Below are 11,083 nucleotides of genomic sequence, written 5' to 3' on the forward strand. Positions count from 1 at the left end.
GAACAGCGAGTATTGACCATTACAGCCGCCTCAAACCTTCGTTCATGCCGGCCAGACGTTATCCCATCTGTAGTCTTCTGTCTCTTGGGAATATTTGTGTTTGGTAAGATTATCCCAATGTATTTATAGTTTTAAGGAGTAATTTAGTTTCATTCATAATAAACTTAAGAATACCTAAAACATACAAGGCTCGGCTGATGTAGTATACTAGTATAAGCGTCAAATTACAGGCCGATCAGTTTGACGTCAGTAGTGGGGAAATTTCTTGAATCAATTATAGCAGATAGCATCCGATCGCATCTAGAGAAAAGCAAATTAATCTACGACTCTCAACATGGGTTTACAAAGGGAAAATTTTGTCTAACAAATCTGCTAACGTTTTTTAGGAAAGTCTTCGAGGTAGTAGATAATGACGAAAATTACGATGTTATTTACTTAGACTTTAGCAAAGCATTTGACAGAGTACCGCATCAGAGGCTTCTGAGAAAAGTTAAGGCTCATAGTATCGAGGGGAAAGTTTTACATTGGAAAAAATCATGGCTCACCGATAGAAAGCAGAGGGTCAGCGTAGATGGTGTTAAATCTGAGTGGGGCCGTGAAACCAGTGGGGTTCCCCAGGGGTCAGTACTAGGCCCACTCTTGTTCATAATCTACATAAACGATCTAGATACTGGGATCAGCAGTGACATAAGCAAGTTTGCGGATGACACCAAAACAGGGAGGCAAATTAATTCAGGGCAGGATGCAAATGCATTACAGGACGATCTAAATAAACTGCAGGGGTGGTCTGAAAAATGGCAAATGAAATTCAACACCAGCAAGTGCAGCGTACTTAATATTGGAAGAACAAATACTTATAATGTATACAGCCTTAACAACATCAACCTAGAGAAGTCGACTTGAGAAAGAGACCTAGGGGTACTTGTAAGCCCGGACCTACGGCCTAGAAAACAGTGAGTTAATGTTCGAAATAAGGCAAACAGAGTATTGGGTTTTATATCTAGAAGTGTAAGTAACAAGAGTGCAGAGGTCTTATTGCAACTATATCTTGCGCTAGTCAGGCCGCACCTCGATTATGCGGTTCAGTTCTGGTGCCCTATTATAGAATGGATATAAATTCACTAGAGTCGGTGCAGCGAAGAATGACAAAAATGATTCCGGGACTTAGAAACCTTCCATATCAGGATAGGTTAAAGAAACTTAACTTGCATTCCCTAGAAAGACGAAGAGTGCGGGGAGATATGATAGAAGTATTTAAGTGGGTGAAAGGAATCAATAAAGGGGATATAGATAAAGTTCTTATAATATCCGAGCAGGATAGGACTCGGAGCAACGGATTCAAGTTGGATAAGTTTAGGTTTAGGAGGGAGATAGGAAGAAACTGGTTCACAAATAGGGTGGTGGACGAGTGGAACAAGCTTAGCAACTTTGTAGTAATTGCGGGAACTCTGGAAAGTTTCAAAAGGAGGCTGGATAGATTCATGGATGATAGAGAGTGGTAGTAACTCTCGACAGGAGCTGCCATGCACAGGCCAACCGGCCTATTGCAGACTCTTTATTTTGTTATGTTCTTATGTTCTTATAAGCTCTTTATATAGAAGCTAAGATGCGTTTCGTATATCCGCATTGTTGTCTGGGAAGCATTCTGAAGAAGGTGTTGTGTATTTTGTATTTTAAAGACGACTTCGGTATACAGTCGGATAAGGGAAATGTACACGTATGTTTCAGAAGCTTTGTTATGGTTCGTCTCTTTATACAGACTAGTTGACTATACCCGACTTTGTCCGGATAGCATGACCATCCTTGTCCACCCGCACCTCCCTACCCAATTTCAGCTCTCTATTGTCAAAACTGTGGAAATTGATGTGGAAAATACACACACACATACACAGATGGATGTATATTTTCTGTATTTTATTAGTGACTGAACATGATAGCCATTAACCTTTTAGAGGGGGAAATATATCACTTGGGTATTTTAAGCTAGCCAACATCAGTCGATTTTATTCAGGTAAGAGAAGCCCTTGTTCTCTGAAGGGTTAAGAGCCTAATATCCGCCATTCACTGTTTTCATTTCTCAATCAAACCCCGTCGCTTAAATAACAACAACCAGCACGTCAAGTTGTATCAGCTGTACTTCACCGAAAAGACTATTTCAGACTTTACAAGACACGTTAGATGAAGGAGAATTACAGGAGTGAATAAAAATGAGGTTAAGAGTTTCAGAATCTCTTGTTTATAAAATTCTGGTATCTATACAACCCCATCTGGCCCGCCCGTAGTGTCGTTTGAGAGGTATAAACAAATATTGGAATGATTACACCAAAAAACTTTAATAATATATATCATAAGAGTGAGGTGTTTGTTGGTACCGTTCATTTCGGAGTCCTCAGATCGCCGTCTCTTGGTGAGGAATGAGGAAATTTTGGCCAGCCTGTTAGTCCCTTAATGAGTAAACATACGCCATCTATAGGCTCGTCCCTGAACCCTGTCCATATTGAGGCGACTTTTCCTCCTTTGGCGTCACGTTACTCCCATTATTTGCCTCTACATTTTCCTCCTATAGGTTGCCATACTCCCATTATCAACCATACAAGTTATCACTGTTGGGTTATCATCTTAATATAAAGGTTAAATGTATCACCTTTCAAATCATGTTTTTTTGGGGGGTCAGGTAGAACACATTTGACAACAGTTATTCTTGTTTACAAACTGAGAGATTAATTTTGTTGCGTATTTCCTAGATTATAGGGTTAAGTTTGTTGATGTAGGGTAGCTCTTGGTGCCCTTGAGCCACATTATCTCAGTATATAAGACAGTGTAGAGGCGTGTGTGGGACAGTGTTAACCCGAGTGTACAAGATGGTAAGATCAACAAGAAGAGGTGTCACAGTATAACCTGGGAATATAAGCAGTGTTTAGAGTTGGTGATCTTCTGTAGGTCTGAGAGGAACAAATGGGTGGTTATCTGTATCACTCTAAGACGTGGGGGCTTAATTTTACGTTGACATCACCTATTTTAGCCCAAAACACCTTATTATAGCAGTGATTTAGCAATTTAATAGGCTAAACTATCGAATCTTCGGATGCCATGTTGAAATTCTTCTTCTTCTTCGTCTTCTTGCTTCTCATTGGCCAATTTTTCAGTCGGCAATACAAGACGCTTCGTGATTGGCGAATCTGTGCTCCTCCAGGCTGTATCGAAGGACCACAGGACAGAACCTCGTGTGTTTTCGAAGGAGTTACTCGGCCCGCTAAGAAGTTCCATCATATCTTACGTGTGTCAGTTAAATGCGTCATTATATCAGCAGCAGTTAGTGGTTAATCTTACGAAACTTTGAGAATACGAGCTTAGACAACACACAGCCAGGCTTATAATGTAACAGAGGTCGACCTTGAACAGGGTCTTGAGGTCAACCTTAAGGTGATGAGGAACACAGCGTAACTCTTTGATGTGACGTCACCGGTTTAAAGTATCTCACTCTATGACAGACTCTAACACACTCTCCACTAACCTAACCTAACACACTCTCCACTAACAGAAATTAAAAGGACTTACTATTGCTGCTTAAATTAGTACCTTTTTATTTCTGAATGTGTACAGAAAGTAAGAAGATGGAAAACAGTATTCGAGAGAGAGTACTGAATCTCTTTTCCCCTTACAGAAAGCATTAGCCGGTCTCTTGGTTATCTGCCTCCTTGGGTCAGTGGCCGCCAGTCTCCCGGAAGACGATAAAGGTGTGTATGACCTAATTGTATCCTCACCTGTATGTGATTTATATACATTGTGGGCTATGTAGACAGTTACAATTGTCTATGGTAAAGAAAGAGACTTGTATCGTTAAGTTATATTATCTTTAACAGTTAATTTGTCTTCCTCAGGTGAAGCCAAGTTTTTTGTTAAGTCGTATTCCACCGTGACCTGGACCTTCCTCTCGTCACTTACCTCCACCGTCCCTTACACCTGTTTTACCAGTAAGTGAGGCTGCTAGTGGTCAAGGATGTCTTACTGAACACACAAATCACCTTATGTTAATTAAGATGATCTATAGTTTCTTCCCACACACACACACACACACACACACACACACACACACACACGCACACACACACACACACACACTCATATCAAGTTAAATTGTTAGATAATACGAGATTCTTGGAAAAAGTGATTCTATATAACTATTTAGATAGATAGATAGATAGATAGATAGATAGATAGATAGATAGATAGATAGATAGATAGATAGATATATAGATAGATAGATAGATAGCTAGATAGAAACTTACCTTACTTTGTGAGAGATGCTCGGGGTACAGAAGGTCGAGTCAAATATGGATAATGAAGATCAATTATAACAAGAGACTGGAGGCGGGGGTACAGACTCTTACTCTATATTTCCTTATAACTTATCAAACTGTTCTGATTATGGTCTTCTGTATCCTTGATGTCACTGATGTTGAGACTAATATCCGGACACTTTATGGGACTTAAAAGATAAGGGTGAGACGGTAAGTTCTGATTTCTTCTGTAAAAGATAAAAATATTTCATTCCGGCCGAAGGTACGACAATGGCTGAGTTTATTTAAAGACTCAGACTGTTGTCCTTGCAGCCTGTATTTATTTCTAGTACGTTAGCCTGGCTTTCTGAACCTGCCTGACCCCGTTTCCATTTCTACCTCAGCGGACGCTGCTCCCGAGGCCTGCCCCGGACGCAGACGTCGCCGAGTTAAGAAGCTCTCACTGGACACTGACACCGACAGCGCCTACCACAGCCTTACCAGCAGCAGCGGTGACATGATCAAGCCTGAAGACAAGACATCTCCCGAAGAGAAGTTCTTCTTCACACTGTGGAAGACCTCCAGCACCACCGTCACCATCACCACCTTCTCCACCAACCGCTCCATCACCGTCTCCGCCTCGGTCATGTGCACGTATAGCGGACTAGTTCTTAACGTGTGTTGAGGCGGGGAACTCTGACACAAGCGACTCTCTGGTCTTCTGTTCATCCACTTTATTTTGATTAACCTGTGAACGTCATTTTACCCTTGGTTATAGCGCTACATATTACTGAGTCTTGGTTGGCATTAGCATTAGTTTTACGTTTTTAGAACATATTTGGCGCAATTTGATGAAAAAACAAAACAATGTTATATAATTTATACTGGATAACCTGCCAGTGATAGTGATTATGCCCCCTCCCCCCCTCCTAGACACAGACCCTCTCATGTCACCTTCCTCCATCGCTTGCCGACCGTGTGTTTCCACTCTATCACAACTTGTACTGTCTATAACGTAAGACGGAAGAAATAACGTTGATGAACAAGGGGACAAAAGTTTTGACAGGATGCTGTTTATAATGTATGTACATAATTGACCCCTGTGAATAGATATAAGTATTAAAAAAACAAAACATTATTTGTATTTTTTTTCCCAACTACAATATACGGAGTTAGAATGTTGTGACTACTGATGGAAGAGCCAAGAGGGGTGTGAAGGTTAGGTTAGGTTAGGTGATTTAATGGTGTTATAGTGATCTTCAATGACTAGTAATAGAACGTTTAATGTTCACCGTTCAACCATACTTTGCAAGAACGGTTATGGGGTGTACCGATGCCATTTACGATGACCTTCGTGCCCTGATCTTTTTTCAGCAATATCGCCTTTAACACATGGAACTCTGCACCTTTCGAAGATTTGGAAGAGTCTCGAAGCAAGTTTCCTGGTGGGAATTAGTAGCTAGGACTGTACTCAAAATATAGAAACTTCGAGATCTCTCCAGAGCTCCGAAAAGGTGGTATTCCTGAAACAAGATCAGGGCAAGAAAGTCATCGTAAATGGCGTCGTACACCCCATAACTGCACCCTCCCACAGCTAGTCATTAGATCCGCCCACAGCTGGTCAATTAGGCCATCTTGTTGAGGCAAGACACTGTGCTACCGAGAAGGCTTTTCGCATTACAGTATATAACTCTCCGACGATCACCATCAAGCATATAGACAGTAGACACTAAGGACAACTCAGGCACTTTCCTTCTGTGTTTTAAATATCTATTTTTCTAATAACCTTATTTAAATATTTTTATTGTTAAGGGAGTCATATAACTTACTTATAAACAAAGAGTAAATAAAAACAGAAAGAAGAAAGCTTGGAGATGGCTCTCACACCCGCCTTGGGGGACGTTAGAGACGACGTAAACAGTTTATCGAGTCAACTCTGTCTTACCTTCACGTGAGTCAGTTGCGAGCCAGAAAAAGAATTGCTGCAGAGAGCCATCTTGATGACAAATACTATGACTAGCTATCCATTTTCAAGTTCGATGTCATCAATTTGTGGAAAGACATAAAGTTCTACATATTATACCCCGATAAATCTGACAAAAATTATAGGCCCAATAACGTTATTGAGTATTAGTCCACAATATCGCGCAACTTTTCCTCTTCGACACTAGGGGTCACAGTCCTGATTTCTACAGCTATACAGATTTACAGCAACATTTATATGGAAATTGGCTTCATAGAAGGAAAGGACCTGGTTTAAGAAATTAGATCCATCCTCAATAATACAGACCACAAAATTTCAATACAATATAGGTTGTCCTGAAACACTGACTAAGGCTCCGGGCTAAAAAAACAAAAACAACAACCTGGTATGTACTTGGTTTAGGAAAACCTTCTCTCGTTCTGGCTCTGTGGTGCTAGAGGATTGGCACAACTGGCACCATTGGTAAACTTAAATCTGCTGAAAGACAATGAACCTAAGGGTAAGATACAGTGGGACGAAAGTCCTCAAATAATTAATACAGCAGAGTTACCGAACACAGGCACTGGGCTAGTTTATCGGACACGATGTCAAAGAATTACAGGGTCCAACAAGGAAGTTTTGGTGTTAATGTCTGACATCTTGGACTTAGAAAATAAGAGGGTATGAGTGCCTAAGGGGCCACTGGTTATCTTGGCAGGTTACATATAGTGAAGGAGGAATAAGTGTAAATAGAGAGGATTCCCTGTACAGGTTCATCAGTTTACAGCAAAGTGTGGTCGGTCCTTAATGTTGTCAAGTGTCATAAACACTGACAACAGTGAGGGACATATCTCTTAGTGTAATTGTCATGCTGTGTGCGTGAGAAAGTGAATTATCAAGGGTGAGATCCACGGGGCGGAAGGGAAAGTCCCTTTATGACATGGATATGTAAGCCACGTGAACGTCCTTGCTGTAGTCTGCAGTCCTTAGGGAGAGCTCATCATGGTGGGGTGTTTAGCTAGAGTGAGAAGAGTGAAGAGAGCAGGTGTAGGGCCCACACTGTGGGCTGCAGGAGGCGGCATGTTTGAGGTGCACACCTTGAGGAAGTACGCCCTTGGGTCCAGTAGGGGGGGGGGCAGGGACGAGGTAGGAGTCGGTGTGTGTGTCGCAATTAGTGCTGAAGGCATCGAGCAGGCAGGGTCAACCAGGACAGCGAGGGCTGAGGCAGCAGTATTGGACATCAGTGTCCAGGAGGGCCTGGAGGGAGGGGTGTATAGTTCATAGGGCAGTCATCAACTTTAGCTAGTGATGTTTCTGTTATCTACTGCTAGTAGGGACTAGCTGCTAGCTGTTGCTGCTGGGGACTGATGGTGGGGGTGGTTAACTGCTGCTAGCTGGGACTCTGTTAGATGCTGCTAGTGAGGACTTTGTTAACTGCTATAAGTGAGGACTGTGTAGCTACTGCGAATGGTGGATTGTGTTAGCTATTACTAGTGGGTACTATGTTTGCTATTGATTTGGTAACATTTGCTAGTGAGGACTCTGCTAGCTGCTTCTTGTGGGGACTGTGTAATCTGTTGCTAGCAAGGACTGTGTTAGCTGTTGCTGGAAATTAGAACATATCAATACAGATACAAGGATGCGTCCTTTGCGTCCAGGTACTGAGCAGCTTCTCCTCCGTGTGTGGACACTTTGTTTATGGGATCACACCAGAGGTTTGATTTTGTCTTGATGTTGTTTTTGAAAGATGTGTTTATATGTAAGGCTTTTTATCGTGTTTCTGTGTCAAAAGATTAGAGTCATGACATCTTTGAAAGCCTTATTTTAATATATTATAAATATTACCTTTGTCCACTAACACATAATATTTCCCAAAACAGTATCACGACAATTTTAAACCCCTGATATACCACAGTAAGAGAGGTGTTGAAGCAGCAGCTCCATTGTGACAATTGCAAGGCCGTGCGCCTTGCAATATGTATATTTTTTTTATTTTCCACACTCTTTCCTCCTCTAATTTTAGATTTTAGTTTCCTGCGTGGGTACGATAATTCTTGACTTGCCTTTCGTTCTTGTTTGGATCTTATATATTTTGATTTCATGATTTTTCAAGCTATATATTTACATGAAGAAACATTCCTGTTTTTATAAAGCATAATAGACACAATAATAGACATGACGTCCACAGTGAGGTTTGTGATATGATGTCTGAACAAACTTTACCTTCAGCTTCCTTCGCAAGTTTCCTTTTTTTGTATCACATGCTGGTGGGGGAAGTTATATATATATATATATACAAGAGAAACCAACAGAAGTCACTTACAATCCCTAGGAACGCCACAATGGTAAGAACTTGTGGAAAATCCCTAACGCGTGTTGGTGCCTCATAAAGATTTACTTATTACTTTTACGACTTTGTGTCAGTCAATATGTGCTTCAGTTTAAGGCAGTTTTGAATCTTGTCAGTCGTCAGGATTTGTGTCTCAACAAGGAGATGACACTACTTACTTCACTCCGGTCTTTACTGAGAGTATGATAAGCGGTGATGCTGGTCGAGGTGTTCTCCAAGACCCACACCACCACAACAACAGCTAACATCTTCTTTATCTTAACTTACAGAAAGTTTCGGTGTGTGTCGTCCTCCTCTTGATCCTAAGCTCTATGGCAGAAGGAGTTCAAGAAGAAGGAGGTATTGTGTGTAGGGCGCCGTGATTGATTGATTGATTATACAAAACTTGCATTAATAACTTAGTGTAAATTGTCATAATATAACTTACTCTGTTTGATATATGAGGCTGTCAGGGATTTTTAAACCAGATCCTATCACCAGTCTAACAAATTATGATAATTTCCTTCCAGATGGAAAAGAGGCCAAGTTCTTCATTAAGAATTATTCAACAATCACCTGGACTTTCTTGTCATCATTCACCTCAACTGTCCCCTACACTTGTTACCTAAGTAAGTTTCCATCACTCAGTTGGATACTAAGATAATTGGGCAGTACTGTACCTTCCATGTACGTGGCGAACTGTAGTGTAATAGTCAGCATTTTTGCCTCGCAAGACAGTGGTCCTGGGTTCGCTCCCCAGACAGGGTGAAACTCTGGGTAAATTTCTTTAAGCCATTTTTCTCTTATTAACTCACACTATTTGGTAACTTGGATGTTAACTGATTACAGATCGTGGCGAGCTGTCCTGTCTTGATGGTTTATTCCTTGACATAACTTCATACAATTCAATAGGTGGTCCTACGCTCGGTCAGCCTCGATCACGAGAGGAGCAACTGTGGGGAATTATTTGTAGAAACTTTTATTATACAATTCATGGTGTAATAAATGTTATTTCCGGGCGCTTGAGTGGTTTATAACGATACATTAATGTTTTATACTTTCCCGAATTCCACAATTTTCTGCATTACTCCTTGTGGATGTGTGTTGTAGGTCTTGCTGCGGCTGAGGGATGCGCAACAGGCCGTCGACTTAGACGCTCCAGAAGTCTTTCCTTAAACCATGAGGCGACCGTCACTGATCTCCTCAGTAGTACTGACGAAGGCAGTTTAGACGTACTTGACGGATTGTCTAACCAGGAAGAAAAATTATTCTTCACACTGTGGAAGACCTCCAGTAGCACCGTCACCGTCACCACCTTCTCCACCAACCGCTCCGTCACCATCTCCGCCTCCCTTATGTGTATTTATCCTGGAATAGTAGCCAATCCGTGCTAACACGGACACTATCGACCACTGTACGATGTTCCTCCTTCCTTAACACTATACTCACTCTGTTGTTCTTGCGCTCACTCTGGACCCACCTTTTGGGAGGTCACATTTTCAAGACTTTATTACGGCTGAACGTAAACTAGATTAACTTATATTAATATGTGAATATTGTATATACATAACTGACCCCTAATAAATACATGGACTTGCAGATTATCTTCTGTTGTTTTATATCTTTGTTTATTTTTGGTGATTATTTGATGTAAAGTTTTGACAGAGGTATGGAGCCTGAGGGAGAGGAAGGGGTGAGGGGCCGCGGGTAAAGAACCACATGTGTTTATGGACACTGAGAACATGTTTGTCGGCAGACACTTTGCTCTGGACATAGATAATTGTGTAATAACTGCCTTTGGTACCTCCATGTGAGCACATGGGCAGAACATACCATACAGAAAACTCAGATCAAACAACGATGACCCCAAATGGATAAATAATTATTTGAAGAATATTATTGGACAAAGGAAGGCTATAGGTTAGAGAATAAAGCGTGGTGAAGTCTACCTCTGAGATTATTATAAGGTAGTAGGGTTAAGACCGAGATAAGCAAAGCAAAGAAGAATAATGCACTGGAGGTAGCAAGGGAGGCGAAGTCAAACACCAAGGGATTCTTTAAAATGTATTAAACTAAAACACGAGAAAAGATTGGGCCAGTTCAGTCAAATACCGGCGAGCTAACTGATAACGACGGGGAAATGAGCAATAATCTGAATAGATATTTTTCAACAGTTTTCACCACCGAAAATTTAAATATGATATCCGAGGCACCGACTCTATTCAGAGATAGTGAAGAAAACAAATTAAGCGAGATAGTAGTGACTAGTAACGATGTTAGTAAGCAAATAGACAAACTAAAGCCTAATAAGTCGCCTGGTCCCGATGAGATATTTACATAAGAACATAAGAAAATAAGGAGTCTGCAATAGGCCGGTTGGCCTGTGCATGGCAGCTCCTGTCGAGAGTTACTACCACTCTCTATCATCCATGAATCTATCCAGCCTCCTTTTGAAACTTCCCAGCGTTCCAGCACTTACTGCAAAGTTGCTAAGCTTGTTCCACTCGTCCA

The 11,083-nt window shown here is 41.2% G+C and overlaps 2 protein-coding genes across 2 annotated transcripts; both read left to right on the top strand.

Annotated features, from left to right (window-relative positions):
- Positions 1-2,853: 2,853 nt before the first annotated feature.
- Positions 2,854-5,416, top strand: LOC121858099. Its single transcript, XM_042354334.1, has 4 exons — positions 2,854-2,864; positions 3,665-3,737; positions 3,882-3,974; positions 4,685-5,416. The coding sequence occupies exons 1-4, from the start codon at positions 2,862-2,864 to the stop codon at positions 4,963-4,965; spliced, it is 450 nt and encodes a 149-aa protein (XP_042210268.1). The 5' UTR covers positions 2,854-2,861; the 3' UTR covers positions 4,966-5,416.
- A 3,133-nt stretch (positions 5,417-8,549) lies between these two features.
- LOC121858100 lies at positions 8,550-10,176 on the top strand. The gene is made up of 4 exons (XM_042354336.1): positions 8,550-8,588; positions 8,863-8,932; positions 9,103-9,201; positions 9,683-10,176. Exons 1-4 carry the CDS (start codon positions 8,586-8,588, stop codon positions 9,964-9,966), a joined length of 456 nt encoding a protein of 151 aa, XP_042210270.1. The 5' UTR covers positions 8,550-8,585; the 3' UTR covers positions 9,967-10,176.
- The last annotated feature ends 907 nt before the right edge of the window (positions 10,177-11,083 follow it).

Source organism: Homarus americanus, unplaced genomic scaffold (genome assembly GCF_018991925.1).
Source record: "Homarus americanus isolate GMGI-L3 unplaced genomic scaffold, GMGI_Hamer_2.0 scaffold23743, whole genome shotgun sequence".
In the NCBI taxonomy this organism is placed as follows: Eukaryota; Metazoa; Arthropoda; class Malacostraca; order Decapoda; family Nephropidae; genus Homarus; species Homarus americanus.

Bases quoted from the DNA above. Each gene is read 5' to 3' on its own strand.
- LOC121858099 (XM_042354334.1), top strand. The intron at 3,738-3,881 runs GTGTGTATGACC...TGTCTTCCTCAG, and splicing joins TCTCCCGGAAGACGATAAAG to GTGAAGCCAAGTTTTTTGTT. The intron at 3,975-4,684 runs GTAAGTGAGGCT...TTTCTACCTCAG, and splicing joins CCCTTACACCTGTTTTACCA to CGGACGCTGCTCCCGAGGCC.
- LOC121858100 (XM_042354336.1), top strand. The intron at 8,933-9,102 runs GTATTGTGTGTA...ATTTCCTTCCAG, and splicing joins AGGAGTTCAAGAAGAAGGAG to ATGGAAAAGAGGCCAAGTTC. The intron at 9,202-9,682 runs GTAAGTTTCCAT...TGTGTGTTGTAG, and splicing joins CCCCTACACTTGTTACCTAA to GTCTTGCTGCGGCTGAGGGA.